Below are 21,361 nucleotides of genomic sequence, written 5' to 3'. Positions count from 1 at the left end.
CCCCGCAAAGGCTCCGGAGCAGCTTTCGCTGCTTCATACATGGAGCCCAATATTAGGAGTTAAATGGGTATTGTGTGGAAGTTCAGGGTGAGGACATTCCACTTTTAGAGTATTCTTTGTCTTTTTAGAAAGGTGCCTACGGATATAAAACCCCCACAATTGCAAAACTCTTTTTGAGGGCCTCCATTGACTGGACCTGGTGTGTTGAAACTCATTAGGGTCAGTATAAGGTTCTCCTAAATTATAAATAAGTTTGTTGTTTGGGCTTGGATCATTTACGAGATTTCTTAGGTTTGGGAGAATCTTTAGATGAAGAAGAAATTTCATTATAAAGAGAATCTTAGGAAAAGCAAGAATCTCTAGAAAATTTGTCAGAATCAAATTCATATTTTTCAAGTTGCATATTAGATGCATCTAAATCATCAAAGGAGTCTGAATAAAGAGTGGATTTCCTTTTCCTGGAAATTCTCTTTTTAAAAACAAAATTAGAATCACTGTCTGAGTCAGAGGAAATATAATTACTGCGTTTAAAAGCAGATTTTGAAATGTCAGAACAAAACTGATGTCACCTAATTCACTTACATTTTTCTTAAGAATTATATTTAGCAGCAGGTTTAGACAGGTGTTTCGTTTTACCGGTAACTTTTCTGGGAATTGAATCTTTCATCTCATTAGCAGAATTAATTACTGATTGTAACTGGAACATTTGCTGCTTAAACGGTACTAATGAGCTATTATTCATTTCTCTGAATATTGTGATTTGTTATCGGCAGACAAAATAAGATTAATAATAATAATAATAATAATAATATTTTATATGCGAGAAAAAAATAAGCTAAACTAAAAGTTAATTAAAATATATATAATAAATTAATAGTAAAATAGAAATAAAATTATAGGAATTATAACTATACAATGTAAGGACACTTCAAGAAAAATTATACCAGTCTTAATCAAAGGGAAAAAATTGAATAAGAATTTGAGAACACAAAAGATACAAATGTTATAATTTTTTGTATATAAATTTGTATAAGCTTTGCTCAAACTTAGTAACAAACTGATCCGATCACTGCCTGAGAAAAAGAGCAGAGAGCGGTAAACACGCAGGGTTGATTAATACAAAAGTGGGGGGAGATGATGCATCACGCAAAATGGAAGCGTAACAAAGATACAGGAAGAAAGAAAATGGTGGCTGCAACTGAGAAGCGTTGCGTAGAAAACAAAGATAATGGATAGAAAGGTAAGTCAGAGAGAAGCTAGAAAAAAAAATGAAAATGAAAACCGGAATAAATAAATAAATAAAAATAACGGTGAACAAATGTGAAATAAATACAAGGAGAGGAAAAAAACGGAAAAAAGTTTAAATAACCTAAAACGAACAAGAAAAAACATACAGTATATAAAGAAATATAAATGATAATGAAATTAGGAACAAAAAAACTAGGAAAGAAGATAAAAGAGAACAAACAAAAGAATAAACAATAATAATAGCAAAAATGAAAAAAGTAGGATTGAGAAAATAGAAATAAATTAATAATAAGAAATAAAAATAAGGAAAATAAAAAAAAGTAAAAAGAAAGAAAAATGAAATATGTAATAAAAACTTATATTTATACACAATAAATATATAGTACTTAACTCTCTGAGCAGCAAAGAGAAAAGAGGAGGAGTGGCTACTTACTGGTCACTTTATGAATATGTGGACTTCTCAGATTGGTCATTTCTTTTGCTGACCTCTCAAGCTTTTTTCTCATTGGTTTCTATGTTATATTCATTGTTTTCTTTCGGCTAGATTTAGAGTTTTGTCGGTAACGACCCGCGTAGCTAACGCCGGCTTTTTTCTGGCCGCACCTTTAAAATAACTCTGGTATTGAGAGTCCATATAATGTCAGCGTTAGGCTACAAAAAAGGAGCGTAGAGCATTTTTAACGCCACTCCAACTCTTGATACCAGAGTTGCTTACGGACGCGGCCAGCCTCAAAAACGTGCTCGTGCACGATTCCCCCATAGGAAACAATGGGGCTGTTTGAGCTGAAAAAAAAACTAACACCTGCAAAAAAGCCGCGTTCAGCTCCTAACGCAGCCCCATTGTTTGCTATGCGTAAACACTTCCTAAGTCTGCACCTAACACCCTAACATGTACCCCGAGTCTAAACACCCCTAACCTTACACTTATTAACCCCTAATCTGCCGCCCCCGCTATCGCTGACCCCTGCATATTATTTTTAACCCCTAATCTGCCGCTCCGTAAACCGCCGCTACTTACATTATCCCTATGTACCCCTAATCTGCTGCCCCTAACACCGCCGACCCCTATAGTATATTTATTAACCCCTAATCTGCTCCCCACAACGTCGCCTCCACCTGCCTACACTTATTAACCCCTAATCTGCCGAGCGGACTGCACCGCTATTATAATAAAGTTATTAACCCCTAATCCGTCTCACTAACCCTATAATAAATAGTATTAACGCCTAATCTGCCCTCCCTAACATCGCCCACACCTAACTTCAATTATTAACCCCTAATCTGCCGACCGGAGCTCACCGCTATTCTAATAAATGTATTAACCCCTAAAGTTAAGTCTAACCCTAACACTAACACCCCCCTAAGTTAAATATAATTTGAATCTAACGAAATTAATTAACTCTTATTAAATAAATTATTCCTTTTTAAAGCTAAATACTTACCTGTAAAATAAATCCTAATATAGCTACAATATAAATTATAATTACATTGTAGCTATTTTAGGATTAATATTTATTTTACAGGCAACTTTGTAATTATTTTAACCATGTACAATAGCTATTAAATAGTTAAGAACTATTTAATAGTTACCTAGTTAAAATAATAACAAAATTACCTGTAAAATAAATCCTAACCTAAGTTACAATTAAACCTAACACTATACTATCATTAAATTAATTAAATAAAATACCTACAATTACCTACAATTAAACCTAACACTACACTATCAATAAATTAATTAAATACAATATGTACAAATAATTACAATGAAATAAACTAACTAAAGTACAAAAAATAAAAAAGAACTAAGTTACAAAAAATAAAAAAATATTTACAAACATAAGAAAAATATTACAACAATTTTAAACTAATTACACCTACTCTAAGCCCCCTAATAAAATAACAAAGACCCCCAAAATAAAAAATGCCCTACCCTATTCTAAATTACTAAAGTTCAAAGCTCTTTTACCTTACCAGCCCTGAACAGGACCCTTTGCGGGGCATGCCCCAAGAAGTTCAGCTCTTTTTCCTGTAAAAAAAAACATACAATACCCCCCCCAACATTACAACCCACCACCCACATACCCCTAATCTAACCCAAACCCCCCTTAAATAAACCTAACACTAAGCCCCTGAAGATCATCCTACCTTGTCTTCACCTCACCAGGTATCACCGATCCGTCCTGGCTCCAAAATCTTCATCCAACCCAAGCGGGGGCTGGCGATCCATCATCCGGTGGCTGAAGAGGTACAGAAGAGGCTCCAAAGTCTTCATCCTATCCGGGAAGAAGAGTAGATCCGGACCGGCAACCATCATCTTCCAAGCGGCATCTTCTATCTTCATCCGATGAGGACCGGCTCCATCCTGAAGACCTCCAATGCGGACCCATCTTCATCCAGCGACGTCCAACTGAAGAATGACGGTTCCTTTAAGGGACGTCATCCAAGATGGCGTCCCTCGAATTCCGATTGGCTGATAGGATTCTATCAGCCAATCGGAATTAAGGTAGGAATATTCTGATTGGCTGATGGAATCAGCCAATCAGAATCAAGTTCTAATCAAGATCCAATCAGCCAATCAGATTGAGCTCGCATTCTATTGGCTGTTCCGATCAGCCAATCGGAATTAAGGTAGGAATATTCTGATTGGCTGATGGAATCAGCCAATCAGAATCAAGATCAATCCGATTGGCTGATCCAATCAGCCAATCAGATTGAGCTCGCATTCTATTGGCTGATCGGAACAGCCAATAGAATGCGAGCTCAATCTGATTGGCTGATTGGATCAGCCAATCGGATTGAACTTGATTCTGATTGGCTGATTCCATCAGCCAATCAGAATATTCCTACCTTAATTCCGATTGGCTGATAGAATCCTATCAGCCAATCTGAATTCGAGGGACGCCATCTTGGATGACGTCCCTTAAAGGAACCTTCATTCTTCAGTTGGACGTCGCCGGATGAAGATGGGTCCGCGTCGGAGGTCTTCAGGATGGAGCCGGTCCTCATCGGATGAAGATAGAAGATGCCGCTTGGAAGATGATGATTGCCAGTCCGAGATCTACTCTTCTTCCCGGATAGGATGAAGACTTTGGAGCCTCTTCTGGACCTCTTCAGCCACCGGATGATGGATGTCTAGCCCCCGCTTGGGTTGGATGAAGATTTTGGAGCCAGGACGGATCGGTGATACCTGGTGAGGTGAAGACAAGGTAGGATGATCTTCAGGTGCTTAGTGTTAGGTTTATTTAAGGGGGGTTTGGGTTAGATTAGGGGTATGTGGGTGGTGGGTTGTAATGTTGGGGGGGGGGTATTGTATGTTTTTTTAAAGGAAAAAGAGCTGAACTTCTTGGGGCATGCCCCGCAAAGGGCCCTGTTCAGGGCTGGTAAGGTAAAAGAGCTTTGAACTTTAGTAATTTAGAATAGGGTAGGGCATTTTTTATTTTGGGGGTCTTTGTTATTTTATTAGGGGGCTTAGAGTAGGTGTAATTAGTTTAAAATTGTTGTAATATTTTTCTTATGTTTGTAAATATTTTTTTATTTTTTGTAACTTAGTTCTTTTTTATTTTTTGTACTTTAGTTAGTTTATTTCATTGTAGTTATTTGTACATATTGTATTTAATTAATTTATTGATAGTGTAGTGTTAGGTTTAATTGTAGGTAATTGTAGGTATTTTATTTAATTTATTTATTGCTAGTGTAGTGTTAGGTTTAATTGTAACTTAGGTTAGGATTTATTTTACAGGTAAATTTGTAATTATTTTAACTAGGTAGCTATTAAATAGTTCTTAACTATTTAATAGCTATTGTACCTGGTTAAAATAAATACAAAGTTACCTGTAAAATAAATATTAATCCTAAAATAGCTACAATGTAATGATAATTTATATTGTAGCTATATTAGGATTTATTTTACAGGTAAGTATTTATCTTTAAATAGGAATAATTTATTTAATAAGAGTTAATTAATTTCGTTAGATTTAAATTATATTTAACTTAGGGGGGTGTTAGTGTTAGGGTTAGACTTAGCTTTAGGGGTTAATACATTTATTAGAATAGCGGTGAGCTCCGGTCGGCAGATTAGGGGTTAATGTTTGAAGTTAGGTGTCGGCGATGTTAGGGAGGGCAGATTAGGGGTTAATACTATTTATTATAGGGTTAGTGAGGCGGATTAGGGGTTAATAACTTTATTATAATAGCGGTGCGGTCCGCTCGGCAGATTAGGGGTTAATAAGTGTAGGCAGGTGGAGGCGACGTTGAGGGCGGCAGATTAGGGGTTAATAAATATAATATAGGGGCCGGCGGTGTTAGGGGCAGCAGATTAGGGGTACATAGCTATAATGTAGGTGGCGGCGCTTTGCGGTCGGCAGATTAGGGGTTAATTATTGTAGGTAGCTGGCGGCGACGTTGTGGGGGGCAGGTTAGGGGTTAATAAATATAATACAGGGGTCGGCGGTGTTAGGGGCAGCAGATTAGGGGTACATAAGTATAACGTAGGTGGCGGTCGGCAGATTAGGGGTTAAAAAAAATTAATCGAGTGGCGGCGATGTGGGGGGACCTCGGTTTAGGGGTACATAGGTATTTTATGGGTGTTAGTGTACTTTAGAGTACAGTAGTTAAGAGCTTTATGAACCGGCGTTAGCCCAAAAAGCTCTTAACTACTGACTTTTTTCTGCGGCTGGAGTTTTGTCGTTAGATTTCTAACGCTCACTTCAGACACGACTCTAAATACGGGAGTTAGAAAGATCCCATTGAAAAGATAGGATACGCAATTGACGTAAGGGGATCTGCGGTATGGAAAAGTCGCGGCTGAAAAGTGAGCGTTAGACCCTTTTTTGAGTGACTCCAAATACCGGAGGTAGCCTAAAACCAGCGTTAGGAGCCTCTAACGCTGGTTTTCACGGCTACCGCCAAACTCCAAATCTAGGTCTTTGTTTTTTCTGTAATTTATACTTTTCATTAAAATCATGGTATGAATTATATTCTCACAAAATAAATCCAGTAATTTCCCAGTCTTTTACACTACCTAACGTGGAATAAAGGAAGATTTAGGACATCCATTTTACTATAAGAACAAGGAGTCAAGGAATGTTAATTCTTGTTAGGACAAGGTGAAATTAGGTCATATACACGTTTTGCATTTAGACAACCATTGCTAGAGATAAAATCAGTTTAAACCTTCCATTTAGATTCTTAATGGCCAGTGTTAAATTTCTCAGTACAAAATATTAGTTGCATTGTACATATCTTTGTTCCTTTTTTTGGTAACTTTTTTTAAACTTATTTTTAAGGTAAAATAATAGCAAACCCAACACAGCCTCCAGTTATTATTGAAGATCAGTACATTTTAGGAAAGTTTACCAGAACAACTTCAGGTGGGACTTTCAATATTTCTGGAGTTGTATCACTTCCTTCTAAAGACATCTATAAACCCCAAAAAATAACAGATTTGGATGCAGAAATATTGGGAAATAAAATTTTATTATCTTGGACAGCAACGGGCGATGATCTGGACCAAGGAAATGGTGCGTATATTATTTCTGTTTTTTGTATGCCTTATAAAATATATAGTATGCCTTAGTGCTTGTTGGATTATACTGAATAAACTGTAATATCATAAATAGTAAGACAACCACACATTTGTTTTGTTTTAAAGGGACAGTGTATTTAAAATATTATTTTATAAACAGGCTCTTAGCTACACTATAGATACACACCTAAGAGACCTCATACTGGACATCAACAAGATAGAACCTGAACAGGTTCCTGACCTAATGGACACTAGTGACAGTCTAACTTTACCCATAAACTTTCTGCTTTTATTCCTAGATCTTACTGTTTCATTTAGTGTGAAAATTTAACACTATCAACGTCTTTAAAGAAGATACCAAGGGGCATATTTATCAAGCTCTGAATGGAACTTGATGCCCCGTGTTTCTGGCGAGCCTGCAGACTCGCCAGAAACACAAGTTATGAAGCAGTGGTCACAAAGACCGCTGCTCCATAACCTGTCCGCCTGCTCTGAGCAGGCGGACAGACATCGCTGGAAATCAACCCGATCGAGTACGATCAGGTTGATTGACACCCCCCTGCTGGCGGCCGATTGGCTGCGAGTCTGCAGGGGGCGGCGTTGCACCAGCAGCTCTTGTGAGCTGCTGGTGCAATACTCAATACGGCGAGCGTATTGCTCGCCGTATTCAGCGAGGTCTGTCGGACCTGATCCGCACTGTCAGATCAGGTCCGACAGACCTTGATAAATATGGGCCCTAATGTTTATTTGTTATTTTTGTTAAATGTTTTGTTAAACTGTATGCACAACGCTATAATACAAAACCTCAATAAAAATGATTAACAAAAAAAAAACTACACTGAATAGGCAATAAAAAAATAAAATAAATAAAAAATATTATTTTATACATATGAAAAGATGCTGAAAATACCTGAAAATACAAATGAAATGTTTTTTAAATGTAAACTGAAAACATATAATGCTACAGTATTGGCTGTGTACTCTCTTCTAATGCTCAGTGGCTGATAAAAAAAAATATCCCACCTATTGGTGGAAAGGAGCCTGTCTCTGCAAACCTGAATTATTTAGGATAGGCATGGAACATGCATTCAAAAAAGACAGAAAAAAATAAAACTGTTAAATATTTTTAAATTCAATTTATTAGCTGTCGTCATGAAAAAAATACTAAAATGACTCATTGACTGCTGACAAACCAGTTATCATGGGCAAAACACTATATTCATTTACACAAAACATAGCATAAGATTAGCAAAGGGAGTAGATTGGTACTTCTGAATATTTCTGTGATTTTTAATAAGTCAATTAAACATGTCAGAGATATTTGCTAAATCTTAAGGTCTGTATTTTACAATTTCAGCATCAAGATATGATTTAAGGATGAGCTTCAACTTTCAGGAGCTTATTGACAACTTTGAAAATGCCACCTGGGTCAACATCTCCAACCTCTCACCACAGCCTGCTGGGTGCAATGAAACATTTGTTTTTGAACCAGAAAAATTAGTTATTAAAAATGGGACCATCATTTATTTTGGTTTGGTTGCAACTGATAATGTTAATCAGACATCAGAAATGTCTAACTTAGCTAGGGCAACATTATTTTTACCACCAACTCCATCACCTTTATCATCACCAACTCAAATACCAACTCCTAAATCAACACCAAAACCAACTTCAATACAATCCACACCAACTCAAAAATTAACAGAAAAGCTAGCTCCAACAGCAACACTGGAACCAACAGCATCTCCAACACCAAGTCCAAAATCAACAACAAAACTAACACAAATGCAAACTCCACAATCTACACCAACTCCAAAATTAAAAATAATTGTAACACCATTTCTAACACCAACTCAAACATCATATCCAACATCAACTCTAAAACCAACTCCAACACAATCTCCAACAGTAACTCCAAGATCAACACAAAAACTAACGCCAACACGATCTCCAACACAAAATACAAATTCAACATCAAAACCAACACAAATCCCAACTCCAATCCAATATCTAATACCTATTCCAAAACCAACTTCAAATTCAACACAAAAAACATTGCCAACACTAACTTCAACTCCTACTGCAAAGCCAAAATCAACTCCAAAGCATACTACAAAACCAACAACAAAATCAAGTTTAAAAGAACTGCCAACACTAGATCTACCAGATACTCTGTCAATTCCTCAATCAGGAAGTGACTCTTTTGTGAAACTTAACTCAATCATTTTGCTCCTGGCTCCAGTTCCAAAATCAACACCAAAACCAACTTCAACACTGTCTGCAACACCAACTCCAAAATCAACAATATTAACTCCAACACCATCTCCAACAATAGCTTCAAAATCGACACCAAAACTGACTCCAACGCAAACACCACAATCAATGCCAAATCCAAATTTAAAACCTAACATAACTCTAACACCATTTCTAACACCAACTATAAATTCAACATCTAAACCAACTTGGACATCATCTCCAACTACAATAAAAACACCAAGACCAACCCAAAAATCAACAACTCCAATTTTACTAAAACTAACTCCAAAAACAACACCAATTTCAACACAATCTACAAAGCCGACTCTAAAATTAACACTAAAACCAGCTTCAAATTCAACACAAAAACCATTACTAACACTGACTTCAACATCAACTGCAAAACAAACTACAAAGCAAACTTCAAAACCAACAACAAAATCAAGTGCAAAACTATTCGCAACACTAACTCATCTACCAGATACCCTGCCAAGTATTCAATCAGGAAGTGACTTATCTGTGAACTTAAACTCAATAATTTTGTTTCTGGTGGCAGGGTCAACGTTACTGATGACCTCTCTTGTTTTATAACATTTCTCTCACAAGGTTGCAAAAAGATTATTAACTTTATTGTGTATTTAAGAGACAATAGATGAGCATGTATTTTAAATAAGGGTCACTCTAAGTTAAACAATGTGGAGTAAAAGGACAATTAAGGTATGATTCAGAGGACAAAATTATGTCTTCCTTAACATTCAAGGGTTTAATTTTTTTTTGTATTTATTATATTTTTTATTTCAGTAAATGATACATCAGTATTCATAATTTTTTTTGTTAACAATTAGAAGCTTTGTTGTTTTACTTATTTAAATAAATGCTTTATTTTTTATTTGGTTGAAATTTGTATCATATAATTATTTAAAATAAACAGATAAATTAAAATGCAATATTTGATGAATTTGTTATACCATACATTTACTAAATTTATTTTTATTGTTTGTATTAAAAATATGATTATATTAAACATTGTACTCAATAAGGGATGAGGGAAAGGAGGGACAAGAAGGGGGCTAAATAGCACTTTTTCATAACTAGTTAATTAATAGTCTGAAAGTATCAGCTCGGTTATCAATGGGTTAAATATAAGTTTAAAAATCAAACTTTAATATAGTAGATTAAAAGGGTGAAGTAAAAACTTTGTATCCAAAAAGAAATGACTACCTACCACCTATAAGAATAAACTAGAAACACTGTGGACTATCCCCCTGTATTCCTGGCTGATAGCTGGAATCGTAGGCTTCAGGTGCCAGGAATAGTTAGTACAGTGGTTTAGCCAAGCACAAATGTGTTTCGGCCGCTTCCACTGGCCTTTTTCAATGTGATTCTTGTTTGAAATGATAGACAAACTGAATGCGGGGAACTCAGGGCTTTTAAACCCATCTGTGCCGATTATTGACCAATAAAAATATTGCATCCATACATGCCCCCGTGTATATGTATCGCTATTACGTAAAAACTGGGGTGTGCTATTGAATAGGTGCGATCGTATTGGATCTAATGCTCACCTATTAGTTTAGCCAATCGCTCCTGTGTAAACGTACACACCCTCAAACTAATCTCATGTCATTGGTGGTAATTCTTCAGGGCGTGGGCTCCAGTCAAAATAGTGTAGTTTGATGATTATTGCGTGTGACTAGATGAGTTCTATGGTTTGTATTAGAGTAGACCGCTGCACTGGGAAAACTTGACATGCACCTCTGATGAGTGTAGCTTAAAGTAAACTATGTTAACCGCTTCCACACAGACCGCTATATCTACAATCTTGTTAAAGAAGACGTTAGCAATGAAGATGTCACAAACATATAACTGGATCCTAATTGTCTTTGAGTCCTATATGTTGGTGAAATATCATAATGATAAATCATATAACAATGAGGCACACTTAAGTAAACAAAATATCCAGAGTTCTCATACATATCCATAATCACTGTGTGCTGTTAATAAAAACAACCATACGGTTAGATTACGAGTTTTGCGTTATGAGTAAAAAAGCCTCATAACGCTGCTTTTTTACTACTGCTGCTATTACGAGTCTTGTAGGTACAGCTGTCCCGCACACTTTTTTGGCCTTACCGCAAATCAACTTACGCAATTTGCGTATAGTCTTTTTTCAATGGGACTTCCATAGTGCCGGTATTACAAGCTTTTTTTTTTTAGGCCAAAAAGTGAGCGGTACAGCCTATCCCGCAAGATTCGTAACACATTCTAAAGTCAGTAGTTATGAGTTTTACGCTACAAAGCTGTAGCATAAAACTCATAACTAAAGTGCTAAAAAGTAAACTAACACCCATAAACTACCTATTAACCCCTAAACCGAGGTCCTCCTGCATCGCAAACACTAAAATAAAAATATTAACCCCCTAATCTGCCGCTCCCGACATCGCCTCCACTATAATAAACATATTAACCCCTAAACCGCTGCACTCCTGCATCGTAAACACTAGTTAAATATTATTAACCCCTAATCTGCTGTCCCTAACATGGCCGCCACCTACCTACATTTATTAACCCCTAATCTGACGTACCCAATGTCGCCGCCACTATACTATATTTATTAACCACTAACCCTAACACCCCCTAACTTAAATATAATTAAAATAAATCTAAATAAAACCTACAATTAATAACTAAATAATTTCTATTTAAAACTAAATACTTACCTGTAAAATAAACCCTAATCTAGCTACAATATAACTAATAGTTACATTGTAGCTAGATTAGGTTTTACTTTTATTTCACAGGCAAGTTTGTATTTATTTTAACTAGGTAGAATAGTTACTAAATAGTTATTAACTATTTACTAACTACCTAGCTAAAATAAATACAAATTTACCTGTAAAATAAAACCTAATCTAAGTTACACTAACACCTAACACTACACTAAAATTAACTAAATTTAATACAATTACCTAAATTAAAACAAAACCCCCCCCACTAAATTACACAAAATAAAAAACAAATTACAAGATATTTAAACTAATTACACTTAATCTAATAGCCCTATCAAAATAAAAAAGCCCCCCCCAAAAAATAAAAAAACCCTAGCCTAAACTAAACTACCAATAGCCCTTGAAAGGGCCTTTTGCGGGGCATTGCCCCAAAGAAATCAGCTCTTTTACCTGAAAAAAAAAAATACAAACAACCCCCCAACAGTAAAACCCACCACCCACGCAACCAACCCCCCAAATAAAACCCTAACTAAAAAAAATCTAAGCTCCCCATTGCCCTGAAAAGGGCATTTGTATGGGCATTGCCCTTAATAGGGCAGTTAGCTCTATTGCGGCCCAAACCCTAACCTAAAAATAAAACCCACCCAATAAACCCTTAAAATAAACTAACACTAACCCCTGAAGATCCACTTACTGTTTTGAAGAGCCGACATCCATCCTCAACGAAGCCGGGAGAAGTCCTCTATGAAGCGGCAAGAAGTCCTTTTAGATTTAATTTAATTATATTTAAATTAGGGGGTGTTAGGGTTAGAGTTAGACTTAGATTTAGGGGTTATTAAATTTAGTATAGTGGCGGCGACGTTGGGTGCGGCAGATTAGGGGTTAATAAATGTAGGTTGGTGACGTCGATGTTAGGGACGGCAGATTAGGGGTTAATACTATTTAACTAGTGTTTGCGATGCGGGAGTGCGGGGTTTAGGGGTTAATATGTTTATTATAGTGGCGGCGATGTCCGGAGCGGCAGATTAGGGGTTAATCAGTATAATGTAGGTGTTGGCGATGTTGGGGGCGGCAGATTAAGGGTTAATAAGTGTATGATTAGGGGTGTTTAGACTCTGGGTTTATGTTAGGGTGTTAGGTGTAAACATAAAATGTGTTTCCCCGTAGGAATCAATGAGGCTGCGTTACGGAGCTTTAAGCTGCTTTATTGCAGGTGTTAGACTTTTTCTCAGCCGTCTACCCCCATTGATGTCTATGGGGAAATCGTGCACGAGCACGTACAACCAGCTCACCGCTGACTTAAGCAGCGCTGGTATTGGAGTGCGGTATGGAGCACAATTTTGCTCTACGCTCACTTCTTGACTTTTAACGCCGGGTTTATAAAAACCTGTAATACCAGCGCTGTAGGTAAGTGAGCGGTGACAATAACGTGCAAATTAGTACCGCACCCATCTTACCGCAAAACTCGTAGTCTGGCCGTTAATATTTCACTTATTCAGGGTGCACATCAAATGTATTGTTTTCTAAATAATAAAGATGTGACTGACATCTTAAACCATTGTTAGAATTATATTGGCTGCAAATTGCTACTAGTATGTATTCGCTCAGCCATTACTGTGATCTTTGTACATGTAACACAGATTATATTATAATTTTGGATAAAGTGTAACTGTGCCACGTATCCATACATAGATAACAAAATCCTTTGTTAAAGGGAAATGCTTAGTTTAAAGGTATGATGTTTACATTTGTTATCGGTTATATTAGATGTAAGACCACTCTTAGTAACTCTTGTGTTCTTCTAATGCCTTCCATACGGCATATGAATGTTGCTAATATATGCTACATATAATTTGTAGTACAGGTATATGGAAATTATTTTATTTACTCAAAACTTAAAGTTGTTACATATTGACATTCATTCAATAGAGTGAGCAAATACTTGTCATAATTACTACATTAGCTATATTATAATATGGCTTTAGAGATCAAAGAGTGAGATTTTGATATGAGTGTTACATGTACACCCTTAATACCTGTAATACATATCACATCCCAGTTATGTTAATTGAGATGGAAAGTAACCATGCTACATATCCTTACGTGAGTTGCTAATTCCCTTGTCAAAGGGCAGCCTAATGGTTGATAGCTTTGTGTCAGTACACGTCATAATTTATTATTTTATAGAAAACCCCAGAAATTATTATTTTCATTCTTGCCATGAGGCATGACTGATTGTAATTTGAAAAATCCACCTTGCTTCCTTTTTTAATTAAAACACTTGTTCAGTGTCACCCCCTCTAATACATGGTTTATAAGATTCCAAGCCCCAGCACTTGTGTTACCATTATGGTATTGCAGAAAGTGTCGAGCTACACTGGTAATTTTTTTGTTTTTTTTTTATATCTTTACGTGCAGTCCTAATGTTGCTCAAATGTTCAGTCATTCTCTTTCCCATGCACCTGGTGGTCATACCTACATATAACAGATTGCAACTGCATGATAAGCAGTATATCACATTAGTGCTTTTACATGTGATATGGCTGTTAATGATCCATTTGTTTTTGAATCTATCAATGATTGTCTTTTTCTTAACCATATACTGACATACCTTACAGTTACCACATGCTATAGACCCCTTATATAGAGGTGTTTTTTAGCATTTCTGTCAAAGTGGCTTGTTGTAAGACAGTCATTGAGATTATTAGCTTGTCTGTAGGTAAACAGTGGTTTATTAGGGATTACCGATTGTAGTTGCCTATCAGCTTTTAAAACATGCCAATGTTTATGTAATATGCTGGAAATGTGTTCACTCTGGCTAGAAAAAGTGGATATGAATCTGAAGGGGTTAGTACTATTTACACGTTTTGGAGTTAATAGCTCAGCTCTATTTCTGTGTAGAGCCTTATGGTATGCTCTGGCAAGAGATTTCTTAGAACAGCCTCTCTGAAGAAGCCTCTTTTTAAGGTCAAGTGCTGCTATTTTGGATGATTTCAAAGTGGTACAATTTCTACCTAACCTTAGATATCCCCCTACTGGTAAGCTTTTGATGGTGTTAGGATGATGATAGCTACTGGCACATAAGATATTGTTTGTGGCCGTAGGTTTTCTATATGTATCTGTTACTAGGTGGTTATCAGTTTTGTGAATTACCATCACCATACTGCACGTTTGTAGATAAAATATACCATCAAAGACAACTTAGTTGTGACTTAAGACAAACTCCAATAAGTCAATGAGGAATTCTTTAGTATCATTGGATAGGATGTCATTCTTCTCTAGGAAGTACGATACTGGCTTACATACTCACTGTTTGTCAACACTAGTGTAGAGTCACTCTACGTATAGATTCAGAGGTTAATGTTATTTTATCTAATTTGTTTAATACGTGCATAGTGTCTCTAGTGTGGGACGGAAGGGGGGTCAACTACAGGGAGTGCAGAATTATTAGGCAAATGAGTATTTTGACCACATCATCCTCTTTTTGCATGTTGTCTTACTCCAAGCTGTATAGGCTCGAAAGCCTACTACCAATTAAGCATATTAGGTGATGTGCATCTCTGTAATGAGAAGGGGTGTGGTCTAATGACATCAACACCCTATATCAGGTGTGCATAATTATTAGGCAACTTCCTTTCCTTTGGCAAAATGGGTCAAAAGAAGGACTTGACAGGCTCAGAAAAGTCAAAAATAGTGAGATATCTTGCAGAGGGATGCAGCACTCTTAAAATTGCAAAGCTTCTGAAGCGTGATCATCGAACAATCAAGCGTTTCATTCTAAATAGTCAACAGGGTCGCAAGAAGCGTGTGGAAAAACCAAGGCGCAAAATAACTGCCCATGAACTGAGAAAAGTCAAGCGTGCAGCTGCCAAGATGCCACTTGCCACCAGTTTTGCCATATTTCAGAGCTGCAACATCACTGGAGTGCCCAAAAGCACAAGGTGTGCAATACTCAGAGACATGGCCAAGGTAAGAAAGGCTGAAAGACGACCACCACTGAACAAGACACACAAGCTGAAACGTCAAGACTGGGCCAAGAAATATCTCAAGACTGATTTTTCTAAGGTTTTATGGACTGATGAAATGAGAGTGAGTCTTGATGGGCCAGATGGATGGGCCCGTGGCTGGATTGGTAAAGGGCAGAGAGCTCCAGTCCGACTCAGACGCCAGCAAGGTGGAGGTGGAGTACTGGTTTGGGCTGGTATCATCAAAGATGAGCTTGTGGGGCCTTTTCGGGTTGAGGATGGAGTCAAGCTAAACTCCCAGTCCTACTGCCAGTTTCTGGAAGACACCTTCTTCAAGCAGTGGTACAGGAAGAAGTCTGCATCCTTCAAGAAAAACATGATTTTCATGCAGGACAATGCTCCATCACACGCGTCCAAGTACTCCACAGCGTGGCTGGCAAGAAAGGGTATAAAAGAAGAAAATCTAATGACATGGCCTCCTTGTTCGCCTGATCTGAACCCCATTGAGAACCTGTGGTCCATCATCAAATGTGAGATTTACAAGGAGGGAAAACAGTACACCTCTCTGAACAGTGTCTGGGAGGCTGTGGTTGCTGCTGCATGCAATGTTGATGGTGAACAGATCAAAACACTGAAAGAATCCATGGATGGCAGGCTTTTGAGTGTCCTTGCAAAGAAAGGTGGCTATATTGGTCACTGATTTGTTTTTGTTTTGTTTTTGAATGTCAGAAATGTATATTTGTGAATGTTGAGATGTTATATTGGTTTCACTGGTAAAAATAAATAATTGAAATGGATATATATTTGTTTTTTGTTAAGTTGCCTAATAATTATGCACAGTAATAGTCACCTGCACACACAGATATCCCCCTAAAATAGCTATAACTAAAAACAAACTAAAAACTACTTCCAAAACTATTCAGCTTTGATATTAATTAGTTTTTTGGGTTCATTGAGAACATGGTTGTTGTTCAATAATAAAATTAATCCTCAAAAATACAACTTGCCTAATAATTCTGCACTCCCTGTATATAGAGTAGTCTTGCATCTACATATTTGCTTTTTATGTTAAAGACCCTATGCCCGAGACGACTGGTCTCCCTGGTGGGTATGACAGATTTTTATGTATTTTGGGCAACAAGTAAAGTGTGGCGATTTTCAGTTGTTTTCCTTCTAGAAATTTGTATTCCTTCTGGTCAATAAGACCTTCTGCAAGGGCCGAGCTTATCAACTTTTTGTACTGCTTATGGAATATTTCAGTAGGGTTAATAAAGAGACTTTTATAGTTTTTCTTATTATTGAGTTGTTTTTTGGCCTCATCTATGCACATATGAGTAGGCCAAATGACGATATTGTCACCTTTATCACTCAATTTTATCTGAATACCGGCCCATTGTATTAAGAACTTAAGAGCTTGTTTCTCTTCATTCGATAAATTGTCCCTCTGTCTATCTCTGCCTTCAGTTAAGGACAAAATATCTTTACATACCAAGTCTAAAAAGGTGATGGCATTGTGTGATATACTATTAGGGGGTATAAATTGTGATTTTGTTTTTAAGATGACACGCCAGTTATCAACATGAGTCTCCAGATTTTTCCCACTGGATTCTTCCAACAGACTTACCAGGTCATTAATTGTTGAAATGTCAGCATTATCTAACACCTCCATCTGTGAATGGATTGAGAAATAATTTTTAAGCACTACTTTGCATGTAGAAAGATGGACGTCCTTAATAACTTTGAATTTGTCTAAATCTCCAACACCAAATGCAAAATCAACATCAAAACCAATTCCTAAAACAACACAAATCTCAACTCCAATCAAATATCTAATACTTAATCCAAAACCAACTTCAAATTCAACACAAAACCATTGCCAACACTAACTTCAAATCCAACTGCAAAGCGAAAACCAACTCCAAAGCATACTCCAAAACCAACAACAAGATCAAGTTTGAAAGAACTGCCAACACTAGATCATCTACCAGATACTCTGTCAATGCCTCAATCATGAAGTGACTCTTTTGTGAACCTTAACTCAATCATTTTGTTCATGGCTCCAGTTCCAAACACCACAATCAATGCCAAATCCAAATTTAAAACATAACATAACTCTAACACCATTTCTAACACCAACTATAAATTCAACATCTAAACCAACTTGAACATCATATCCAACTACAATAAAAACACCAAGACCAACCCAAAAATCAACAACTCCAATTTTACTAAAACTAACTCCAAAAACTACACTAATTCAAACTCCATCACGATCTACAAAACCAACCGTAAAATTAACACAAAAACCAGCTTCAAATTCAACACAAAAACCATTACCAACACTGACTTCAACATCAACTGCAAAACAAACTACAAAGCAAACTTCAAAACCAACAACAAAATCAAGTGCAAAACTATTCACAACACTAACTCATCTACTAGATACCCTGCCAAGTATTCAATCAGGAAGTGACTTATCTGTGAACTTAAACTCAATAATTTTGTTCCTGGTGGCAGGGTCAACGTTACTGATGACCTCTCTTGTTTTATAACATTTCTCTCAGAAGGTTGCAGAAGATTATTAAATTTATTATGTACTTAAGAGACAATATATGAGCCTGTATTTTAAATAAGGGTCACTCTAATTTAAACAAAGTGGAGTAAAAGGACAATTTAGGTACGATTCAGAGGACAAAATTATGTCTTCCTTAACATTCAAGGGTTTAAAGATTTTTTTTGTATTTTTTATATTTTTTATTTCAGTAAATAATACATCAGTATTCATACATTTGTATTTAACAATTATAAGCTTAGTTGTTTTACTTATTTAAATAAATGCTTTATTTTTTATTTGGTTGAAATGTGTATCATATAATTATTTAAAATAAACAGATAAATTAATATGCAATATTTGATGAATTTGTTATACCATACATTTACTACATTTATTTTTATTTTTTGTAATAAAAATGTGATTATAGTAAACATTGTACAACAAAATACAATCACAAAATATACAGGGCTAGATTACAAGTGGAGCGTTATTGTTAGAGCGAGGAGAGTAAACGTGATCGCGAGGTCGCAGCGTTCTTTATGCTCAAATCCATATTACAAGTGGCAGCGTTGAACGGTAATGTATGCTTGTATTTAAAGTTAAAAGTAAATGCGTCACATAAAGAGTTTTTCTGAAGGAAACAGTTGCCCTAAACTACACTATTAACCCCTAAACCACCACACCCCCATATTGCAAACTACCCTTCTACACTATTATATTGTTACAAAAACACTTCCAGATGGGCTATATAAATGGATCATCTGCAAAATATTTATACAAAGAAAAATCTAATGTACAATGTCCCTTTACATGGAATTTTTAAATTAATCTCACCAGTTGACCGGATCTCTTCTTATATATATTATATATATGTCTCTCTGTTTTGCTTCTCATCTATATAACATAGTTTTTTTTGTTTAATTTAATCTAATTTTTAGTTGACTAACCTAAATTATCAGTGCCAGATGCCAAAGGTGCCAATGAGATTCCTATGAGCTGTGATCAATTAGTGTCTGATTACGAGTGTAGCGGTATTTAATGCTCGCGCTAACTCTGCTAGAAGTAAGTTTTCTACGTGTGTCGAGTAGTGCTTGTACTGCAAGTTGAAAGTAAAAAGTTTTCGCTTGCGCATTAACCCAATGCGCACAAAAAGCTGAAACTTGATTATCACGACCATTCCCCCATAAAAGTCTATGAAACACCCTACTCAGTCACAAACATGATCGCATATTCTCAAGTGCGCTAACCAGACATGAAAATATTAATATCTGACATTTTAATGTTCTTCACATAGCAGAATGTTCTATTTATTCATAAATAAATATTTCTTCATATATCTGTTGGTATTTTAATACAATATATATCTATACCTATGTATATACTGTATATATATTTATATATATATATATACAGTATATACTGATTATATATAGGTATAGATATATATACAGATATATATAGGAATATCTATTTGGAAATACATAGAACATATTCTGCTATGTGCAGAACTTTGAAATGTGAAATATTTACAGTAAATACACAGTATAACACTTAAATTGACAGTAAATTCAAAATTAAACTTTCATGATTCCGACAGAGCATCCAATTTCAAACAACTTTCCAGTTTACTTCTGTTATCAAATTAGCTTTGTTCTCTTGGTATCTTTTATTGAAGATTAAAACTAGGTAGGCTCATAAGAGCTCAGGAGTGTGCACGTGTCTTTAGTACTTTATGTAACTGTACTTTTAAATGTATTTTTGACGTGTTTTGTGACACTTTTTTGTTTCACAAAACAGTTAACCAGAGCTCTGATGAGTGTTAACTTCAATTGCGCTCAAGCGATCACGTTTACTTTCAACTGCGAGCGCTACATCCAATGTGATAAAACCGATATCACTAGCACGTAACTTTTAGCACACCACTCGTAATCTGGCTCTTAATGTTTGAGTATCAGTGAAACATAAATATGCATTTATTTTTATTTTTCTATTAGGATATTTTAAAATATATTATTTTACGTGCAAATGCATTTCCATGTCTAAACATATAAATGAAAATTGTCTATATCAACTGAGTGTTTATTAGTCAATATATATATATATATACTGTATGTATATATATACACACACACACAAAAATGTGTATTTTAAATAGTGGAGCTGCTGGTGCAACGCCGCCCCCTGCAGACTCGCGGCCAATAGGCCGCCAGCAGGGGGGTGTCAATCAACCAGATCGTACTCGATCGGGTCCGATCGTACTCGATCGGGTTCGATCGTACTCGATCGGGTTGTATTGTGGCGATGTCTGTCCGTCTGCTCAGAGCAGGTGGACAGGTTATGGAGCAGCGGTCTTTATGACCACTGCTTCATAACTGCTGTTTCTGGCGAGTCTGCAGGCTCGCCAGAAACACGGGGCATCAAGCTCCATTCGGAGCTTGATACATATGCCCCACTGTGCGACCAGACTCGCAGGACTGCAATAATACTGCCTCCTGAGCAGAGACAAAGCACAAATAATCTCTTGCAGATGGGATGCAATTAATGCGTTGCTGGTCCTGATAGCAGTGAGATAATTTCTGTGAGGATGCCAAGTGCCCCGTACTGAATTTGACCATGATAATAAGAGGGTCATACTGATCAAACTGACCTTTAGATCAGGACCCCCCTTTCAAAAAACATTCATAATGAAGCATACCGTACACTCCCCCTGCACAATATTTCTGACTCCCTGCAGAGATCCTGTTGTAACCGGAGTATGAGTTAGCTGGACGACTCTCAAAAGTCCAGTCTGCTTTTACAGCACTATTTAGTTTACACCTGTTTGCCAGGACAGTTTTAATATATCACTGTGATTACTGTTGCGGTGACGTCCTTCTCTTTTTCTTTTTTAGACTGTGAAGAGGAAGCAGCCCATTTCTACTGCATCAACCTTTGGAACTTATATAGTTTGTATTTACCCTTGTTTTTGGCGCATCCAGTGTAGAAGTTTTTTCTTCTCTATTTATTGTATGGCAGTGCTCTGTAAACAGTTATACTTCACCTGCTGTCCAGCTGCAACTTGAAAACCCCCTGCTCTGCTTTG

At 36.4% G+C, this 21,361-nt stretch overlaps 1 protein-coding gene across 1 annotated transcript in view; it reads left to right on the top strand.

Annotated features, from left to right (window-relative positions):
- LOC128640679 (calcium-activated chloride channel regulator 3A-1-like) overlaps nucleotides 1-9,622 on the top strand; it is a 46,235-nt gene extending 36,613 nt beyond the window's left edge. Inside the window, exons 12-13 of the mRNA XM_053693109.1 lie at nucleotides 6,537-6,770; nucleotides 8,133-9,622. Of these exons, the coding sequence (XP_053549084.1) occupies nucleotides 6,537-6,770; nucleotides 8,133-9,622 (1,724 nt within the window). The remainder of the gene's footprint in view (nucleotides 1-6,536; nucleotides 6,771-8,132) is intronic.
- Nucleotides 9,623-21,361: the final 11,739 nt, after the last annotated feature.

This window comes from Bombina bombina, chromosome 10 (genome assembly GCF_027579735.1).
Source record: "Bombina bombina isolate aBomBom1 chromosome 10, aBomBom1.pri, whole genome shotgun sequence".
NCBI lineage: Eukaryota > Metazoa > Chordata > Amphibia > Anura > Bombinatoridae > Bombina > Bombina bombina.
Note: the sequence above shows the minus strand (reverse complement) of the source record. Positions and strands in the feature narration are given on the sequence as shown.